The sequence below is a fragment of the Peromyscus californicus genome, unplaced genomic scaffold (genome assembly GCF_007827085.1).
Source record: "Peromyscus californicus insignis strain IS unplaced genomic scaffold, ASM782708v3 Scaffold_5__1_contigs__length_169319896, whole genome shotgun sequence".
NCBI lineage: Eukaryota > Metazoa > Chordata > Mammalia > Rodentia > Cricetidae > Peromyscus > Peromyscus californicus.
The window spans coordinates 41,613,012-41,636,334 of NW_026294573.1; the positions used below are offsets into that span (position 1 = coordinate 41,613,012).

The window sequence follows — 23,323 nt, forward strand, 5'->3', positions numbered from 1 at the left end:
GTAAAAGATAAGCTTACCCAGTAGAAACTCAGGAACTCTGGACTGATAGCTGTGGAGCCTGCATGTGACTGGACTGGGCCCTCTGCATGGGCAAAACAGTTCTGTAGCTTGGTCTGTTTGAGGGGACCCCTGACAATGGGAATAGGATCTATCCCTGGTGTATGAACTGGCTTTGGAGCCCATTGCCTATGGTGGGACACCTTGCACAGCCTTGATGCAGGGGGAAGGGCTTAGACTTGCCTTAGCTGAATGTGCCAGGCTTTGCTAACTCCCCATGGGAGGCTACACCTTTTTGGAGGAGGGGATGGAGAGTGGACTAGGAGAGAAGGCTGTGGGGGGGGGGGGAGGATATGAGGGAGAGATCTGTGGTGGGTATGTGGAATGAATAAAAAATTTCTTAATAAAAAAGAAAGATAAGCTTACAGAAGCAGCTAAGTCTAAGACATACGTGATGGGGCTCAAATAACTCATAATGAGCTAAATCCTATTTATTTTTAATTTTTAAAGATTTATTTATTTTATTATTTTATGGGTATCAGTGTTTACCTGAATGTATGTCTGTGTACCACATATGTGCCTGGTCCCCACAGAGGTCAGAAGAGGGTGTCATATCTCCTGGGACGGGAGTTACAAAAGGATATCAGCCACCATGTGGATGCTGGGAATTGAACCTCTGAAATTGCAACAAATGCTCTTTACCACTGAGCCAACTCTCTAGCCCTGAGCTAAATCTCATTTAAAGCTATTCTAAGCACCATTTTTTTCAACTGTCAGATTATTAAAGATTAAGGAAACAGTCACTTCTACTTACAGGTAATATCAAAGGAACTGGTACCATCTCTATCACTGGCAATTTGGCAGTATATATTAAAAATTACAAGTGTATATATACTCTCAAATTATGACTTTTATACCTGGGCATTTAATTAATAGATATGTTTGCATGGAAAATTATCAGTGTACAAAATTAAACACTCCAGGTTGATAATGGCATAATAATGATTACTACTCAAATTTTATCATAGTAATAAACTGACATTTGAGATGGCTGAGTAATAGTCCACTGAGTAGATGTAAGTCTTATTGTGTCTCTGACAGTTCTGAACTAGGTATGTATTCTCAGTTTTAATCACTACAAAAGCATACAATAAATATCCTCAAGTATTTACTAAAGAAAAAGTCTGTGAAGCACACTTATTGGGCAAGAGTATGCTAATATTAATGATTATTGATACGTATTATGAAATTATTTTCTAAAAGGTTGGTAAATGCTTTTTTAAGCACACTGAAGACATTTTAAACATGTAGGCAGACTACAGGCAATTTTAAGAAAACAGAATGTGATTTGTGGAGGACTGAACTGAAGAAAAAAAAAGCATTTCATATTTGTTTGAAGCTTAAGTTGTGTCAATAAATTGCTAGCCAGAATTTAAAAATAAAACACAATAAAACCCTACATAATTTTTTTTTTTATTGTTTGGTGGTGTTAGGGAATGAATATAGACCTCCCATATCCTAGGAAATCGTAATACCCCTACTTTTTTACCCCCAATGTAACTTCTCAGTCTCTGTTATTTATAAACCAAATCTTGGTAAAAAGGCTTTAGACCTGACAGTTTAATAACTGGGGAGTAGTTAAGCTATGGAGGACTAATTTGTAATTTTTTTGAGGGGAACATAATTTTTTAAGTTGGTAATCAGCTTTTTCTTACCATTTTGGCTGGAGCATTCCTAATCTAAAAATACAAAACCTGTAGAGCAGGCAACTCAAAAAATTCTAGATATTTGACTATCTTGGATTATTAGACAACTCAATTGGTTGTCTATGCAAATATTCCCTAATACAAAAGTATTGTGAAATCAAACACTTTTCTTTCCCAGACATTTGCAATAAGTACCTCTTATCTAAGCTGGGCATGGTAACACATGCTTTTAATCAGGAGATAGAGGCAAGTAGATGTCTGAGTTCAAGGCCAACCTGATCTACAAAATGAGTTCCAGGACAGCCAGGGCTACACAGAGAAACTATGTCTCAACTCCCCCCACGCCCACCCCACACATTATACAAAAAAGAAAAGAAAGGAAAGGAAGAAACAAAAAAGTACTGCTTATCTGTAGTAAGAGATAAGCTTAATTTTTCTTATAATGTAAATCACAGAATCTTAGTTGAAAGGAGTAATAGAATAATTCAATTTCTTCTCCCGCAATGTAGAGAAGACTTCTTTTCCAGGGGCTATAGAACAGAGTGGGTGAACATTAAATTCTACATAACATTTCTTCTTTGTTTTGTTCTTCACTAGTCAATAAACAAAGGCCTAGTGGATATATGACATAACAATTTTTGTCTTAAGGACACTGAGAATATTTTGGCTTTCACTAATCAAAGTCTCCAAACAGTAGTCTGGTCTATGACTGGGGCTTGTATTTAATAATTTAGATTATGTGCTAAGGAGAAAATACAGAGAATGAGAGATTAAAATTTACAGTGCAAGGTGGTGTTCCTAGACACCTACTAGGAAATGAATCTACTTTTTATCTACTTCTGTTCATAATGCCTAATGCTTAACATGTATTTAGTATATAGATGGGCCAATTCATGCTTCAGTAACCTTTATCTGTACTATTACAAGGTTGGAAATATAGCCTTCTTGTATTTGAACTATTTTTTAAATCTGTTTAATTTAAAAACAGTATAAAATATGATGGTCTTCAGGGTTCCCTTGAGTTTCTACCTCTAGTAGGACCATGAAAATGAGTAGGTGTTGACTGACAAGTTTGTGATTCTAAACTTCCTTTTCTGATTTTTTTTTAAAGCAAACTATGTAGTTTTTGTAAATTTATATTTTTAAAAATCACCCACTTAGGAAAAACTTAGGACTTAGGAAAGCTGCAAAATATCCAAACATTAATATATTCTATCACATGTAGCACAGTCTTATGGGAAGAACAAAGACAATCAAGACAGACAAGCTTGACATTGTCATTTATTAAGTGTCTCTTTGGACAACTTTCTGTGAGCCTCTACTTTCTCATCTATATAAGGAAGACAATGACACCTAATTTCAGAATCAGTCTTAGATTATCAGTACTACTTCCCCCTTTCCTTTATGCGCTTCAGAGTCTAAACCAGCATCCCTTCCTCACCAATTAAAGATACTCTTCCTAAAATAAGTTTCCTATTGTATAACTTCCAGCCATAAGACAATGTCCTCCTGTGAGGAGACAACTGAAACTGTACCTGTATTTCCCAAGCTCCTTGTTTTTTTTCAACTGCCAGATTTGGAGATGTTATGATTTTATTATATAAAATATTTCAGCATTCTTTATTCCAGGACTGGCTAGTTTCTCTTAGAATCCTGAAATTTATACATAATTTCATATCTGAAAAGCAGCATCACTCTAATGGATAAGAAATGTAGGAAAGTTAAGACTCTAAACGCAGGAAGAAAGTCTTTACAGTATAAAAGATGAACACTGCAAAGTATTAGCACTTCTTCAGTCAATCATCAAACCTTTCAATCAATAATCAACTGTAACCCAGCAGTTTGTAAGGGTTCACGTCACTTGAGACAGCTGATGCTTGACAAGAGTGAACAGGCATGTCAACAATGCAGAATCTCTCTACAGTCTCTACAGTCTATATCTGCCATGTGTGCTACATCATCAAAAAGTATTTAGGGACCATCTCACCTCAGCTCCCTAAAGAATTACCATTACTGAAAAAAGAACTAATTTAAAACCCTCTATTTTCTACAGGGGGTTAATATTTTAAATTTTCATTTGAAATAATCAGTCTTTTACAAAACAACAGTAGAAAACAGCTGTCTATTACTATCCTTAATGATTTTCAAATAGAAAGTTATTCAATAAAATTCATCCTTGAATTTAATGTCAGGAAATCTGGAGAGGCATTGTTAGGATTCCATACACAGGACAGTAACTATAATAGTTAAAATGTGTGAATAGTTACAAATACCTGTGAAGTTCTTTTTACCCATTCACTGGTGGAATTATTGAGCAGAATTTAGTATTGTACTAGGAAAGTTAAGTGAACCCAAATGTTTACAAATATTCATCTATTTACCGTTGTTGGCTGGTTTTCATCTGATTTAACACTGTATTTAATATAACAGTTACATTCATTTTTTAAAGCAGGAAAACTGTAAAAGACAAGTAAAAGAAGATACATAGAGGAGAGAAAATAAAGGGACAAGAATGTCTTCCCAATATAAGCTAGCATCTTGGTGAATAGTGAATGCTTATTAATTAATATTTTGAAAAGATAAACAAATGTATAGAATAACTAGGATAGTAAAGGAATGATAAAGAAATAACTATAATTTGAAATGTGTAAGTAGCTTGACTTTTAAAAGTAATACAGCAGATTCACTCTCAGTTCCCTGCAAAGTCTAGAACAGAGGCTTATAGGAATGGTGTGTGAATGCTGGTAGACTGCTAAGACCATGAGCATGCTAAGCTTGGACAATCTGGACTTCAAGAGGAGAAAACAAGGAGATGCTTTAAGGGATCGTTTAGGATAAGATTCGGAAACACAGGCTAAGCTGATTAAGTTCATCCATCACTGGGGAGAGTGGTCTCAAACACTGAACTCCTTGCCTTTGTCCTCTGAACATTTTCACGTATGAGAGAAAAATCAAATACATATATATATAACCAAATGCACTAAGCACTACATACCAGGCATTTAAAATTATTTATTTTGGGGTGCACGTGGTGTGGAGTCAGTTCTTTCCTTCCACTGTTTGTGTTCCAGAACAGGTACACCACCTACTAAGCATCTCACTGGCCTAAGGCATTTAAAAATTATTTAAAATTCATTCTAATTTAAAAAGGTTTCATATTGAGCATGTTTCCCTAACCCTCATCGTCTTCCTTCTTGCCCCGACTTCCTGTTAACTCCCGTTGTTCTCCAGTCTCACTTCTACTACCATGTCCTATGATACACAATTTTTATATATGTATATTAAAGCTAGGAGTCACAGATGAGAAAAAAACATGTTATTTGTCTTTCTGAGAGTGGCTTATCTCACTTAATATGATTATCTCTAGTTGCATCCAATTTCCTGCAAGCAACATAACTGTAGATGTATCCAACCTTCTTATTAAATAAGAAACACAGAACCAATGCAAAGAAGAAAGCCAAGAGGTCAGAGCTAAGAGCCAAAACCTTACCCTTCCTCCTGCGGTGGTTCTACCTCTCCGAACCAGAGCTACCCCTGTGTTAAAGTCTTTATATAGAGTTCCTGTCCTGCCTTCTCATTGGTTGTAAACCCAACCACATGACCGCCTCCTCACGGCCTGTCTGTATAGGCCTCCAGGTTTTCCATGATTGGTATTAAGATTAAAGGCATGTGTATCCAATAATGGCTGTATCCCTGAACACACAGAGACTTACCCAGCTCTGCCTACCAAGTGCTGGAATTACAAGAGTACGCCACCACTGCCCTGCTTTCCTATGGCTTGCTAATAGCTCTGACCCCCAGGCAACTTTATTTATTAACCTACAAATAACATTTTAATACAAATAAAATATCACCGTATTTTATTTTAGTCAATAAATAAAACACTGATTGGCCATTGGCTAGGCAGGAAGTGTAGGCGGGACAGGGAGGAGAATAAAGCTGGGAAGTGGAAGGCTGAGTCAGAGAGACACCGCCAGCCGCCATGATGAGAAACAGCATATGAAGATGCCGGTAAGCCACAAGCCATGTGGCAAGGTATAGATTTATAGAAATGGATTAATTTAAGCTGTAAGAACAGTTAGCAAGAAGCCTGCCATGGCCATACAGTTTGTAAGCAATATAAGTCTCTGTGTTTACTTGGTCGGGTCTGAGCGGCTGTGGGACTAGCAGGTGAGAGAGATTTGCCCTGACTGTGGGCCAGGCAGGAAAACTCAAGCTACACATAACTGTCTTTTTAAGGTTGAAAAAACTTCCATTGTATATACAATGCCCTATTTTCTTTATGCATTCCTTTGATGTTGGACACCTAGGTTGGTTATATAACTGTTATAGCAAAAAGTGCTGTCACAGACACTGATGTGACACCATCCCCATAAAAAGCCATTTGGTAAAAAAAAAAAAAAAAAAAAAAAAAAAGCCATTTGGTGGCATCTATTCAGATATCAGAGAAAACTCCATACTCATATTCATAGTGCCTAGGCTAGTTTATATCTCTAGCAACAATATAGATGGTTTCGCTTTTATTCACATCATAGTCAGCATTTCTTGTTTTCTCAATTACTGTCATTCTGACTTGAATAAGAAGAAATCTCAATATACTTTCAATTTCCATTTCTCTGATGGGTAGTAAAGTTAGACATTTTTCATATTATATTTCCTTCCTTCCTTCCTTCCTTCCTTCCTTCCTTCCTTCCTTCCTTCCTTTGTGCATGCACATGTGCATGTGTGTGTGCATGCCACGCTGTGTGGATTGCTTACTGAATGACTTTCTGAACCTATACCATACCAGTGTTCTTAGCTGCTCAATGTGTGAAATAATAAACAGACTGTTTTAAGGTGCTTAGCTTATGGTAATTTGTGAAGGTCAGAGGACACAATGGAGTCAGCTTTCCTTCCAACTTTACATGTGTTCTGGGGTCCTAACTCAGGTCACCAGCCTTGTGCTCCAAGTATCCTCTACCTGCTGAGCCATCCCACTGGCCCTCATATGTTTACTAGACATTTCTATGCCATTTTCATAACTGTTTATTGTCCCACTTATTGACTGGGGTGTTTATGTGTTTAGTGTCTGTCCTCTGTTCTTTGTGTGGTATATCCATTAATCCTCTGGCAGATGGGAAGCTGGCCAAATTTTCTCCTATAAGTTGTTTCTTCACTAGAATGATGTTTCCCGTTCTATACAGAAGTTTTTACATTTCATGTGTATTGATTTATTTCCTTAGTTCCTGAGCTACTTGAGTCTCATTGAGAGTCCTTGTCCATGTCTGTAGTTTGAAGTGTTTTACCTCTGAGTTTCAGAGTTTCATGTCTTACATTAAGGTCTTCTTGATCCATTTGGAGTAGATTATTGTACAGGGCAGAGATAAGGATCTAGTTTCATTCTTTACATGTGGATATCCAGTTTTCTCACACCATTTTTTGAAGGGACAATATTTCTCTAGTAATTTTGGCATCTTTGTCAATAATCAGGTGACTGCTTGGATTAATTATTATTATTATTATTATTATTATTATTATTATTATTATTATGTGTGCTTGCATGGTGGCGGTGGGTATGTGTGGTATACACATGTGTGGGGGTCAGAGGACAAGTTTGTAGGGTTGATTCTCTCCTACTTTTATGTAGATTCTGCGAATTGAACTTCTGATTCCAGGTTTGCATATCAAATTCCTTTACCCACTGCACCATCTCATAGGCCCAGTTTTGTGGGTTTGTATCTCAGTCTTCTATTATACTCAATTAATTTGTATGTCTGTTTCTATGCCAGTACCATGCTATTTTGGTTACTATTATGCTAGACTTTTAAATTTATCATTTCATTTAATTCTAATAACAACTCTGAGGTGTATGGCTTAATCTCCACTTTACAATATGGAAACTGCATCATAATGAAGGTTTACACAAGTTACTCAAGGTCTTTATAGTTACCTTATAGCATAGTTAGAATTTGAATTTGGTCGGATTAAATTTAAAACTCATCCATAATCTCAATCATCCTATACTCTTAGAACATCCAACAAATAATACTGAGCAGCACAACAAGACAAAAAGTGAAAAAAAATTGATAGACCTCTGGCCCTTAAGTTTATACTCTAGTGGAAGAGCTAGAGAATAAATGTTAAAATGTCCATAAGTAATGGCTTAATATGGAAATGAGGGTGCTATGAAAGAGAATGCTGGGAAAGAAGGCCTTTTCCAGATAGGTTTGTAAGACCTTTCTGAGCAGGGAACATTTAAAATGAGACAGCAAGGACAGAAAAATAGGATTATTTGTCTTTTTGTTGGCTTCTGTTTTCTTAAGCAACTGGGAGGGAGATTAGTGTCCAGGGTAATGTGTTTAGTGAATCAAAGAGTATAAATACATATCTTACCCAGGTCAAAGAAATCTTGGTGTGCATAAATACAGTAGAGATAAAAGAAGACTACTTTAGGTCAGGTGTCGTAGTGTATGCCTTAGATCTTAGCACTGAAGAGGCAGAGATAGGTGAACTTCTGTGAGTTTGCACTGAGACCAGCCAGTATACACAGTAAGTTCCAGGACAGCTAGGACTACATAGTGAAACGCTGTCTTATCAACAAAAAACCAGTTTAATGCTGAGACTATGCCAAAAAGAGGAAAATAATCTCTTCAGGATTCTCTAAACTGTGACTATAGACTGATGCAAAGCAGATAAAAGCAGTAGGCAACTTTTAAAAAAGTAAACAATAAAAATCTATCACTTTCCCCCTGGTATTCTAATGCTAACAATTCCAGAAATACAGGCATGTGTTTGAGGAAAGAAAATTGTTCCATAAATGAGTTACCTAAACACATTCCAGAGCATTAGAATTTTTCTATAGGTAAGGGTACTATTTGGTAATTTAGGTCATTAAAATTGTTAGTCATTAATATTTATCTACAAAGACTGACAAGCAAACACTGCACAAAATGTCAGAGAAACCAGTTTCCACATAATTTTATATGGTTGAATTAACATGGTTCTTTTATAACTTTGGTTGACTTATTACCAGCATTTATGGAAGAGGAGACATGTACTACTCATTTAAATGACATAGAACCTATGATTCGTAAAAACCCTTAAAAAACAACTATAAATAAAAATATATTAATATCAAAACCAGGTGTGGTAGCACAAGCATTTAATCTCAGCAATCAGGAGGCAGAGGCGGGCAGATCTCTGTGAGTTCCAGGACCCCAGGTGATGTATATAGCAAGTTCCTGGCCTGTAAGGGTTACACAGTAAGACCCTGTCTTAAAAAAATAAAAAAGGCTTCATGGATGCAGCCTCTGACATTTCTAGGAGACAAAAACTTCATGTTTTTCTGGCTCTTACAATCATTCACAACCTCTTCTTCATTGATGCTTGAGCCTTAGGTGCAGGAATTATGCTGTAGATATCGAAGCTTAGGGCTGAGCACCACACAATTTCTTGTTCTTTGCATTTTGATCAGTTGTGATGACTTCAATATTAATGGTCATCCCTGAGATCATATACACATAGTTAACATGAGCAAGTTGTATTTATGTGCTTAGGAATATGTGTGTGTGTGTGTGTGTGTGTGTGTGTGTGTGTGTGTGTGTGTGTATGTTTATAACAATTAAAGAAAAAGAGGTCTGAATTAGAGACGGAACAAGGGAAGGTGTGCACAGAGGGATTGGAAGGAGGAAAGGGAAGGCGAAGATCATGTAAATATAATTTCAAAAATAAAAATTTATTAATAATAACTTTAACAACAACAACAACAAAGTTTAACAATGACAGAGAAGTTATGAAAAGAATTCATACATTTTCAACTTCAAGTAAGAAGGAAAGCAAAGAACATGGTGGGATATATGTATTTTAAAATACTTAATTTTAAATGTCTTTCAAATTTGTTTCAGTTGGTGATTCATGTTTTGAAATCTACATAAACACTGGGTCAAGTAACTGACAGTAATATTTTATGACTCCATTTATCCTCAAATATAAGACTGTGAGCCACTCGAGGTGACTATACATAAGTATATACATATGGACAACGACACATAAGTACACTAGAAGGAGTCAGAGAATCAGAAAAAGATTTAGCCACAGATCACAGAGGTGCCAAAGCTTGGTGTCACCCTCAGACCTCATGCATCCTCAAAAGGTGAAGATGCTTTCAATTCTATATATCTAAAACATTCAAAGCACATAATACTTAAGAGAAAAAACACACAGAACAACTGAGTAATAAGTTGCATGACAAAAGCAGGATTTGATACAAAACTTTTAAATTTAGTGATATGCTTTTATACTGGCATTTCAATAGTATTGCTTTTATACTGTTCTTTTCTAGCAAAAATTCTTACAGACTGCCCATTGACAACTATGAGTTATATGTACACTCCCTGAATATTATTAACTGGATCAATATGGAGGACAGATGGGCTTTCCTACCACAAATGTTTTTAGTCCAATACAATCTTGTACCATCAGGCAGTTGTAATTGCAGGACCAGGAATTGGTGTGGTAAGTATTGAAAATGGAATTAAGAACGACTTGTAAACTGGTAATTTTAAATTATTTCAAAGGATATTTTAAAAGATAATAAATTTTTACAGAGTAAAGAATGTATTGCACATGGTTTAATCATCTTCATAGATACTGGCTTACTGTTAATAGTACGAGGCCATCACCTTTCACCCATTGCCCCTTTCCCTTCCCTTCAGTACTACTAAGAAGCTACTCACAAGTGCACTCCTGGGCAATGCTGAGCAGTAATTATGACTTGCTGACAAAGAGATATGAACAATTACGGAGCCCATTTTGAAACCCTACACTAATAAAGTCATTAGATGCTGCCCTTGCCATGATCCTTCTAAAAGCTTCTGAAGTTACAAGAACACACGGCATTGTTTGCAGGGACAATTGCTGCTGGCAGAACGCAAACCTTGAGTTAAACCATGCTGCAAATTGATCTTGACATTCTGTTAAGACCGCCACTAAAAATCAAAAGCAGAGGAGAAAAGGAGAAAATGAGTGGGCAGGATGTAATCATGGAACAGGAGGGGTTCCTCCTCACCTTCTCTCCTCCCTCTTCACAAAACAAACCAGGGAGAAAATGACAAACTCTCCTGGTGTTTTGGAACCTTTATTTTAAAGCATTAATTAAGCCCTTGACCTGGGATGTTTAGGATGGCAATACACTTCCTTTAAAAGTACTGGAAGGAAAATGTTGCACAAAGGGAATAGAGCTGTTCAAGGAAAAATTATATGGAAGTCCAGCATGACATCTCTCTGGAAGTCTTAGTACCCAGACCACAACACATTCATCTGTTTTATCAGACAGCTCTGCAGAATCCTTATTTGTTCCTAGGGAACCAGCTGGAAATTAACACTCCTCTTGTCTTTCACACAGTCCTTGCACCTGGGCCATATTTGCTGGATTAAATGGAAGTATAGAGTTAGAGTAACATCGTCAGTTAGGCTTCAGCCAGGCATGAACCGCCGAGGAGTTTGGAATTAAGGATAAGCCACTGTGAATATGACTAATTACTGAGATGGAAAATACAGATGAAGACAACCCACTGATGATAAGTGCTTTAAGTCAATTAACTCTTGCCAAGATTAAGTAATGTGGAAAACTATCACCTGAGTATTAAGGCTAACAAGTACCTGTCATCCAAACAGCGGAAGTTCGCATGAACTTGAAATAACAAACCTGAGGGCGGAAGTTCAAAAGCTAACATCCACAGGCAATGGAATCATGTCTATGAACACTTGTATCAACTGTGCATACAAAATTTAATACATTGCTGTATGTGTTACATTGCTGTACGTATAACCTGGCACTATCAGAAATTCCTAGGTAACTTTTTGTGGTTATTTTCAAAACTCTTTAGAAAATAGTGTACAATGTCCGGTTTACTCCTTTGTGTAAAAACATTAGCAAAAACTTACATAAGCAATTGTTCAATATTCATAGCTGTCAGACTATTTAGTTGGTACTACCCTAGTCAAGCTCAGTGTTTGATTTGAGTTTGCTATTATGAGATTTTGTACACCAGCATCTACACTTGCATTTCGAGTACTCCTGATGAGAACAAGAGAAACTCATTAATCGACACAGAATCCTGGTTAATACCGTGTTTTGCCTGTGCCACAGTTGTGATATGATCATCCTTAATGAAGCAACTTCAGTCTAGAACTTACTCAAAGTGGATGTCCTTCATGCCACTGTTCCCATGTACCAAATAGGTATCCAAATAGATTTAACAGAAGCAAGAAAAACTAATACTTACTGTGCTGGTGCTTTATATAATATTATTTATGGTAATTGGGTAGGGCTCAAATGAAATGTACTTGGCCCTAGTATATATCTCACCATATGGACAGTCCATTACTCTTGTCCCATAGATTTTTACCTTCATTAATGCTACCATCACTGAGGTTCAGTGCAATCTCAGAATGGTTCAATTTGAATGCCCAATTGCTTCTGGGGTATCAGAGACTTGGTAAAAGATGAGGAAAAAAATTCTGGAACCACTAGATGAATTCATCTAGGTTGGGAGTCAAATCTTTTGCCAGATTGCCCAGGGGCACATGAGGCATAGGAGCATAGTGTATGACATCCTGGGGCCAGTAGAAAACAGTGTTAACTTAGGGCATTTTTGTTGTTATTGTTCATTTTGTAAGGGAAAGGAAGACTTTAGTTTTATTATTCCTATGAATGACTTCAGGGGAAGATGATACAATTTTAGACACAGCAGCATTTCTAACTCATTATTTCTTAACAAACCTACAGGAGACTATTTACATATAACCAATATAGTACTTACTTTTCAAAAAGGCATTGTGCAAAGCAATGAGATTATAGACACAGCACCCCAGGGGGATGACAATCTATCAGAAAACACCATATAACAGAATAAATACTATTACTGTTAGAAAGCCTAGGGATATTATGGGAACATATAGAAAGTGCATTAACCCACACTGAGGCAACAGGAATGGGGTGGGGAGATGTAAGATTTCTTGATGGCGACATCTATTTTAAATTTTAAGTAATCATTCTTCCACAGCCAAACATTAATTCACTAAGAATATATTGTACTAAAAAGTTTTTTTTATTAGCTGACTCCATGATATTTTTCTGTTGTTACACATCTAAAGAGACAATTAATCTCTGATCTACTAAGCATATGTCAATATTGGATTAAGTCACCAATAAAACTTTTTTGGATCTGTCTATCCCAGATGGGTGAAGCTAATTCTCAGCATAGTTCATACCATACATGTTTATATTAGCTGGTAGCTCCATCTCTATGTCTACAATTATCTCAGCCACTGACTCCATTCCAAATATTTAATTATGATGTTTTAAATAGTAGTACACTTTTGTAAATTTGCAAGTCAATAAGCTAGGAATGCTACTAATATGCCTAGCTTTAAATCAAATGAGTAAAAATTGGAATTTTATTTTATCTTTTTGTGTATCATCTCATTCAAATCCTTCTGTGATCTACTGAGGTACAGCAACTCACAATAAAATTCACTTTTAAGTCCTTTGTACACATTTTATGTTACAAATTATTTATTTCATCTATCTTATTAACTATTTTTTGAGGGATGCTATGGTATGTTGTTCAACATTTCATCTTCAGTTTCTTAGCATCAATTCTGATTCATATTAAACACTCAGTGGGTATTTACTCCTGTGAATAAACACACAGGAATACATATTTTTTTTCTTAACTTATTTCTTAGGGGCTGCAGCTATGGCTCAGTGGTTAAGAGCAAGTGTTGCTCTTACAGAGGACCCAAGTTTGATTCCCAGCACCCAAATGGTGTCTCACAACCATCCCTAACTCCACTTCCAGGTGATCCAACACTCTCTTCGGACTTCCATCGCCACCAGGTACACCTTTGGTTCAGATATATGTAGGCAAAATATCCAAGCACATAAAATAAATTTAATAAAAGATTTTTAAATCTGTCTGGAACTTATGTATAAAATTTTCTTGTTTAGTATCATCTGGTCCTTTTTAATTCTTTCACTTATAGGTATATCTTATATTTCTATCAGGAATACTAGTCAAATGGACAGTTAAGAAATTATACCATCTAGCACTTCTGAAGATTACCAAGGGCTTTCTGCTTATTTCTGTAAGAAAGAATGGTTCTACAAATCCAACTAGACTACAGCCAACAATACTATAAACTTTTCTAACTAAGAAAGCACATTTAAGTAAGAGTCCCTGAAATTATAAGCAACATTAGATGGAATTGGACATAGGTATTTATTGGTTAAATACTTACTAAATTTCTTTCTCAAAAATTTAGAAAGTATTTTGCTTAATAAAACAAATTTTCTAGGACATCACTGTTAATAAGGGAGAAGGTAGACACTAATCAATACTACTGAAGCTTAGTGACTCAGTTTAAATTTGGAATGTTCAGTGATCAATATAGAATTTATCACAATTCATTTATTCAACTTGGGCAGTTATTTGCATCATTTTAGACTTGAGAAATCCAAATCAACACAAAACATCTTATAGAATGTTTAATAACTCAATTCTTAGCTAGACATGGTGGTGTGAACTAATAATCCCAGCACCTAAAAGGCAAAGTGCAGAAAAATTAGGAAATTTAATTTATATTAGTAAGTGGCACTCATATCAGTAAAAATCAAAGCGTTCACTTAGCTTAATAAATAACCTTCACTTACCCTCTACATAATCTAAGGTTCATAGTAAATTGTGACTGGAGGACTGACCCTTCTATGGGGCTTAATTATAGTATTTCTTAAGTAATAAAGTATTTGATCAGCAAGTTCATTCTCATCTTGGACATCAATATCCAGAGGTGTAATATCACTTTTAGTTCCAGAAAGCTACCAAGGAAGCACCTAGTCCAAATGGTTCACAGGCTTAGGATTCTCTACATTCGTATGATTTGTCCAAATAGGACAGCTAGATATGAGACCAGAAAATCTACTATGAATTTATTTCCAAATATTCTATATCCGTTTTAAAGAAATCACAGTTTGGGGCTGGCCTCAATTGGTAGCCTGCTTGCCAAGTGTTGTTTGAAGCTCTGGGTTCAACCCCCAGCACCACATACCGAGTTTGAGGTCAGCCTGCACTAAGTAGCTAGAAGGCAGGAAAGCAGGAAGATAGGAAGGCAGGAAAGAAGACGGACAGGTGGGCAGGCAGATATAAATCTCAGAAGGAGACATACAGCATGAATCTACTTCCTGGGGAAAGTACTTTGTCTTTGCATATGTCAATGTCTCAATTCAGTTCTCTAGTAATACACAACTGATGTCCGAACCCCTTTTAAAATGCAGCCCAATGATCACTAAATATTAGTACAAGCAGTATTTAACTGAATTGAGAATGCAAGTTAGACATTTACCAGTCCCAGTTAAAAGAATCAAATGACTTATGCAATCATGTTTCCTGATAAACATCTTTGGATAAATGTGATATAAAATATCCAAGAAGGATCATGCAGCAGGAAGTCCAATTAAACAATTTTCTTTAAATGAATCTATGATAGGTAATAAGAAATATGTGGCAATAAATCAACCTAAATTATCTTACAGTTTTATAGATCAAAGGAAATCCTCTTTTGCTGTTTGGGAGATATGCTATTTTAATGAACTTTAATCTTGTATTTATAAAATATGTATTTTTCAATTTGCCTCAACAATAATGATGAGACTGTTCATCAAAAGTAGCTACAGCAGTCTATTTACTACTTTCATATAGAGAAATGGAACACCTAAATTTAAAATTCATTTTAATATGCAATATGAACAGAAATAGCTTTTTGAGTAAGCACAATAATTATCTTAAATTCCACAAATTCTTCCACTATTTTTCATTGCAATGTCCATTTGTAGTTTCTATCAATGTTTATTAAGCTGAGTTTCCAGATGTTTCTATGTTCAGTCTTTAGTATCACTTCTTACTTTCATCACAATTAATAACGGACACCATGGTTTTAAAATGTGAATTGAAACTGCCTATCATACTTCATTGTCAGTCCTGCAATTCACTGTGAAATAGTTAAACAGAGCCTTTATTTATTTTTTTTTTAAGTGTCATAAGGAGTTAATAGGACACAGCTGTACTGGCTCTTTCTAATAAGCAGCTTCTGTCGCTTTGGTCACCACAGGTGTCTCTGTAACCTGCAAACTCTTATTACTAGTGTATCAAAGTTGTGCTACTTAACAGGCTTCTTTAGTAAAACATAACAAAGCAATTACATGGCTGTTGATTGCTAGTCATAAAAAAAACCCTCAAACACTGTTTTTCAAAAGAAACTACACTGCAATTTTTTGTCATTGTAAAATAAAAGGAACTAAAGAATTAAATGGAGGACAGAACAAAATGACAGCAGGTAGCCAGCTGAACTTAGCCACTACAGATGGTTCAGAAATAGTGTTTCCTTCTCCACCGAGCTGTGGATAAAAGAAAAGGAGGAGATTCCTTACTGCCAGTGAATGGCAAAAGATTTAGCCAAGTCTTCAGTCTATGTATTTTGCCTCATGAAAGACCTTCGATGCTGCATTTTTATCTGTTTTTGGCACTGCTTTTCGTCACCTTTAACTGAGTGTGAATAATAACCTGATTTAATTTAAACAAATACAGGTGCTAAATGTTCTTTATTTATGTATAACAGGGAACATTTCCAAGGCAGAACCAAGTCATCCTAGGAAATTTCCTAACCACTTGCTGAAAGAAATGAAATATTAGGTGAAGAAATTGCTCCACCACTCTTTTGCCTCAAAATTAAGGGAAGAACCATTTTTCTTTTCAGATTCAGATTACAGAAAATTAAGTCTGAATAATGACCAAAACTTCAGCCAGCTATAAAAATAACAAAAAGACAAATCAAATTATTCCGAATTGTTCTACAACTGCTTGTTAAGTAACCATGACAGCTTGCTTTGAAGTGAATTTATTTAATCTTCCTCTCTGTTTAAAAGTCTGTGATTATGACTATATTAGCACACCCAAAGTAGCATCATGGAATGTTATGACCACATGTGTAATTAAACATGATGAAAATTACTTCAGGAAGGATACTGAAAGAGGCAGATTATGAAGAATTACTTATCATAGATATTATGATCAGCAAACTAAGTTTTATGCTGACAACTAGAAAAGGCTTTTTTTCCCCTCCTATGGAGAATATGGATGTCCTGCTGGCTACGTCCAAAAGAATGTGTGCAATAAAGCGATTAGATCAATTAGTGTATGCTAGAGTAAAGCTATTACCAACTTCACGGAAGTAGTCCAGAATGTTCTGCCTTCTTCACTGATGTTATTAAAAAATAACTATTAGATTTGTTTTGCTTTTTATGAACATAACAAAAACACAGATTGTCTTTAAATAATCAACTTACTAGAAACATACTCTGCCTTATTGCAGATAAAAGACAAAAATATGTTTTTCTGTTTTTTGTTTTTGTTCTTACAAGGCAGGGAAAAATACTTTTTTATTTTCATGTTACTTTTTAATTTAAGAAGGGTTTTTATAAAGTTAAAGTATATTTTCACACTTACAATAATTACATGTGTTAGCTATAATAGATTTTATCTAATAAAGTATAATGGAAGAGAATTTAATGCTGAGGCTGTAAAACATTTACAATAATAAGAAGTCAAATTCCCTGAGGACTATTTCTTTTTTTTCTTTTTTTTTTTTAAATAAAAAACAGTATTACCTTGCTCTGTTGGCGTCCTTTGTCAGATCCCAAGCCCAGGTTATAAAATTTTGACTCAGATAAGAAACAATAGATTCAGCACAAAGCATTTGTGAGCAGAACACGTTGGTTAGTACACTTTCATCATGGTGGAGGTAGATAGCAAGAAGCTTTCTCTGAAAAAGAGGAGAAAAGACCAATCAATTAAAATATCCACTAAAACAAGACCTCTTGAATTCAAGAGAGGGTCAATCAGTGTCTATGAACGGCAAAGACAAAACTAAATGCTCTTCCCTAAGACAGCACCTTATCATCAGCATTCCCAGAGCATCAGAGTATTAACACATTTTATCTCCTTATACTCTAAAGAGGTTAGAATGATTGTATATACTTTTGGAGACCACAATCTTGGGTTTCTGTTATCATGCACAAGCCTAATTTGAGCAGAAATTGCCACAGAACTACAATTTCTTTAAGTACAATGGATTTAACATTCTTCACATTTAATGCACACTGTATTAACTAAACTATTCACTAAGACAGCAAAATCCCTGAAAAGTCTATTTCTACTTGAAAGAGTCTAAAATGGACTTTTATTTTAGTTAAACTGATAATTTGAAACTTCTTAACATGTGCGTCTATTAAAGTCCTTATTTATGAGTGTGTAAAATTTAATTGTCATTTGAAAAGAAAATGACAGAGAAACAGTTAGTCCATAAGAAATGACACCTGCTCTCTTAAAAGGGTCTTCTGTTGTAGTTGGACAGTCAATAAAATACCTGAAACTAAAAAGTAAAATTCAACAAGACAATTTGGAGTATGTTAGCTTTAACAATGAATGACAACAAGAGAAGGACCTACATATTTGGTCACTAACTTCTTAGTGCTATCGTATAAAACAGCTGAGTTTAAGAATAGCCATAATTATCAAAAAAAGGAAAGAACATTGTATGGCAGATAATAAATATAATAAAGAAGACATTCCTAAGGATATAAACTTTTTTTGTGAAATTCTGCCAAAGAAAGACTTCAAAGAAGCTTGGGGATCTTTCTTTTCATATTAAATAAGGATGTAATGATAGTAAATGAAAACATGCTGTGTGGGATTCTCAACAAAAGGAGTGTCTAAACCGAAGAGTCAGGCTGAAGAAAGGCTAACAAAGTCTGATGCTTGGAACAATACTGATTTAAAAAACCCAGATTATAAAAATAATAGAAAAGTAAACATGAAAATACTTTCTTGAAAGCAAAATTTTGTATTAGATGAAAATAACTAGAGTAGAGAGAATAAGATTCCAAAATCATCTATTATGAAAAGGATACACTCTTACTTTTGCAAATATTATTTATACAAATCTCTAGAATGTATCTGTAAAACAGGTATTCATAACCTCATTAGCCTATGAGGAAAGTCAAGTTTAGAAACGACTTATCTGAACTTCCCGCTAGTCAATAAGAAATTCAGTTAGGACTGGAACCTAGATTGTCTGAATCCAAGTCTAATGCTCTTTCTGCTACTAGAGGAGTAGCAGGGAAATTGGGCGCACTCTACAATCAAGATGGATTAAGGTACTCATCTAACACAGAGATGGCAGAATGTAGGTAATGTAAGGGAGCAGAGCCTCAGGGAAGCATGTAACTGCAATAAGGACAGGACTCCTGGCTATCAATGGCTTGGCTGATCCCACATGACTCTAGGTGTTAATTTGTTTAGTCTCTCATTCAATAAGCATTTGTTGAAATTCCCATTGGGTCAGACCAAGCAGGAAAAATAGGCAATAAATGATCAACAGGAAAGACTAAGGGATTCTTCACCTTTGTAAAGGACTACAGATAACAGTAACTGTGCTTCTGGGAAGTTTGTAATCAGACACATTGTTGGAGAGATCCTTATCTGGCAAATTCCACTCATCCTTAAAGGCTCAAGGCAAATGTTTCTATGAAACCCCCCTTAACTCCCTCAGTCAGAGTTAAAAGCTTCCTTTTCTGCATGGCTTCTAGCTCTTCCCATTAGTATTATAAATGTTTACACGTTTCCCCTATAGACAAAGTCTCTCAAGGGCCAGGACTGGGCCTCTCAGTCTTCTTTGCATCCTTAGACTAGCATAGGTCCCAGCCTGTTAGATGAAATAAACTCAATACTGATCTTAACCACAGCCCCCTGGCAAAAAAGACACCAAATGTCAGAGATAAATGCTAAATCTGTTTTTTATTAAGTGAATCAAGAATATTTGGCTTCAGAGAAAGAAAGGTGAACCTGGCTGCACTAACAAATTCAGGGCTCCTCTTCTTAGCTTTCTAGCTGAATAGACAGAAGGATGTCAACTTCTAATTCGTCTTGATCGTATCTCAGCAACTACATTTAATGAGAGTGGGAACAAGAGAGCTGTCCACTTTTAAATCAGCAGATTTCTAATCAAACAATAGCAATAGCTAAATCTTTAAAATGCTTATTTCTCTCAAGAACACTGCAAGGGAACATTTGGACTTTGGGAAAGAGATTAGTGATTTGCATCGCTATCTCACTGATTTAATTTAAATGCTCTCCCAAACCAAATACATATGTGCCCAAGAGGTTACTAAGACACCCAACATGCAGAGTTCCCTATAAGTGCAGCTGATAGTATTGACTGAAACTAAACTTGGAAATCCAGGGCACAAATGCACAATATCAAGCAATAAAAAAAGCATCTCTTTGGCAATATTTAATTTTAAAAAGAAGAAAGAGGCAGGCAGAGACCAGGCACTGTCTGTTTTGGAGGATCAGGCATTCTGCATTTCAAAGCATGGGTCCCTGCAATATCCAGGTTACTGTGCTAGAATCTCGACTATTATATCGCAGTTGTGAGAGGGAGGGCAAAGATGTGTTTACTCAGTGATTAGGCCCTTAGAATAAGCTTCTAGCTCCTAGAGAGACAGCTCAGCACTTATTCATTTGGACCAATTCACAAAGCCTAGGAAGATTAAACATCCATGCTGAGAAGACAAGCGAATGCAGACGGTGAAAAAGAAATAAAAATTCTTTAAAAACTCTGAGATGACTTCATTATTTTTCCACAAGGAAACTTTAGGAAAGTGTTTAGTTAGAGAAAAACCCACATTGACCTCTCTCTAAACCCTTAATCTTTCCTTTGTGGTGGCATTGCTTTGTGGAAAGCCACCAGCTCCCTGTGCCCCTCTTTTCACTGGGAGCTGGAGAGAAAAGGCTCTGGAGAAACAGTTTTCGTTCCAGGGACACAAACCCCTGACACTGTTAAACACAAGATGCCAGGAAAACACACTTAAAAATTCCCACTTTAAGTCCTAAGTGGAATGTGAGAAAGATGATAAAAAGAGTATCCAAAGAGACACTCAGAGTAGCTTTAAAGAGGAGGCTGAATAATCGCAGCCTTGCTCCTCTTACATGGTAACTTTCAACGCAAAGTTGTTTTCCTGCTACAACGACAGTAAATAAGCAGAACATACACTTACTGTGGGACAGAAAAATCAGATTAAATTACAGGCAAAGATAAACTCCAGGCTCAGGCTTCTGATTCTCCTGCTGAGCTCAATTAAGCATCGGTCCAAACAGAGAGAACTGAGTTTAGCAAATCAACCAATTTAGGAGAGAAGAAACTGCAAAGTAATCAGAAAACTGCGTTTGTGAAGAAAGGGCCTCAGGTACACAGAAAAAGCCTAAGAAAAAGTTGTGTTCTTCCATTACTATAACCTGTTTTTCCTTTGGCCCATTCGTAATTTGAGAGTGCCACGTTAGACATTGAGAGTATAAAATGTATACCAAAAAATTTCCTTGCCTTATAGAACAGGGGAAGGAGAGGATATATGGGTGAGATAAACGTGCAACTATGTTGCATTAAGCCTTGACTATCAATTTGTAGTCTGTTTTGGTAACAGTATAAGGAAGTCTCCAAGGCTTAAACCAGCAGAACACCCTGGTCTAATCCTAGTTCTATCTCCTACCAACTTTCTGACCATGAGGCAAGACAAACTTTGAAGATTTTAGATAAAGCATGTCAGGTACTTATTTGCTGTAGTGAACCTGTAGCATCTACTAAATAAAAAGGTACTGTTAAGACGAATATTCCAGAACTATCAACACAACATTTGAAAGCAATTCCTAGGAAAATGATAGTCATATATAAAATGGTCTATAGATTAAGTAGCTCTTTGGATTTTTCCTTCTGGCAATAGAATCTGGGATGCTGACTATGCCTTCAGTGTCAAGCATCTTCAAATCTAGAAGCTAAGGTATTAGGCCAATGCTCAGAAATTGCCCAGCCAACAGTAACTCGTGTGACTTGACCTTGGGCTACAGTGGCTACCAAATTTTAACACTTAGTGTCACAGAACTACAGAACATTAGAATGGAAAGAAGCTGGAGTGTGATTCAGTTGGCAGATTGGTTTTTTTTTTCCATGACTGAAGTCCTGAGTTCAATCCTGAGCACTGCGTAAACCAGGTAAGGTGGTGCAAGTCTGTAATCCTAGCACTTGGGAAGCAAAGACAAGAGGATTAGGAGTTAGAAGTCCTTAACTACATATCAAGAGAAGATCCTTAACTACATCTCAAGTACAAGCCTAGTCTGGGTTATACGAGACCATGTCTTAGAAAGAAAAGAAGAGAAGAGAAGAGAAGAGAAGAGAAGAGAAGAGAAGAGAAGAGAAGAGAAGAGAAGAGAAGAGAAGAGAAGAGAAGAGAAAAGAAAAAAGAAAAGGAGAAAAAGGAAAGGAGAGACAGAGAGACAGAGAGACAGAGAGACACACACAGAGAGAACAAGAAGTAGCAAGCTATATCTCAAAAGCCAGAAAAGAGCAGACATTCAGGAAGAGGAGGAATGTGCTAATAGACTATTTGAAGAGCTTGTTCTCAAGTATCATAGCACATGTAATCTGTGTTCACTCAGTCATGTTAATGTTGATATGACAAATAATTTGGAGAAATATTGGCTTTTTTATTCAATGTAAGAAATTAAAGTGTAAAATAATTTCCTTTGTTCCTACAGGAACATGGTATCTGCCTCTATTTGTCTCCTTCCCATTTCTGAATTATTATGACCTCTTTTAAGTTGATGGGTAATTTATTGACACAACTGATAGAATAAGACATCTGCTTATATCTCATTACACCAAATAATTTAATATTGCTATACTAATATCTAAAATAGAATACATATTCGATTTTCTCAATTATTTCCAAACTGTTCTTTTGTAGTTGTCTTATTTTAGTCCTTGGCTTTTTGATTACTTAATTTATCTCATTACTCTGTGTGTGTGTGTGTGTGTGTGTGTGTGTGTGTGTGTGTGTGTGTGTGTATGTGTAAGAGGTGCATATGTTCTACATCCCTTATGAGGAGGTGTAGCATGAATCTTAAAAGTTCTTATTAATAAAATCAAACCTGAGCCAGGTATTGGGGTTAACTGGAAGATCAGAGAACCAGAACAAGCCATAGAGCTACCTCACCTCGCCGGATCCTCAGCTGGTCTTGTTTCCTCAGACTGGAGGCCTCTGAGTTCTCATCCAGAATGGGTCTCAGCTGAACTGCTGCTAGAAGCCTGAATGCTTAACCAGGCCAAATGCCTAACCAGCCAAATGTTTCTAGTTCCTGATCCTCATGCATTATATATCTTTCTGCCTTCTACCATCACTCCCTGGGATTAAAGGCTCGCTTTCTGGGATTAAAAGCGTGAGTCACCATGCTTGGCTGTATCCTTGAACACATGGATTTCTGTCTAGTTCTGCCACCCAAGTGCTGGGATTAAAGGTGTGTGCTACCACTGCCTATCTATGTTTAATATTGTGGCTGTTCTGTCTCTGACCCCAGATAAGTTTATTAAGGTGCACAGTATTTCGGGGAACATAATACCACCACAAGGAGGCTAGAAGACAACTCTCAGGAGTCAGTTCTTTCCTTCCACCTTGTTGGATTCAAGGGTTTAAT

At 36.2% G+C, this 23,323-nt stretch overlaps 1 protein-coding gene across 1 annotated transcript in view; it reads right to left on the reverse strand.

Annotated features, from left to right (window-relative positions):
* The window catches only part of Faf1 (Fas associated factor 1), a 347,836-nt gene that overhangs the window by 101,031 nt on the left and 223,482 nt on the right, over positions 1 to 23,323 (reverse strand). Inside the window, exon 13 of the mRNA XM_052715293.1 lies at positions 17,407 to 17,561. Coding sequence (XP_052571253.1) covers positions 17,407 to 17,561 — 155 coding nt within the window. The remainder of the gene's footprint in view (positions 1 to 17,406; positions 17,562 to 23,323) is intronic.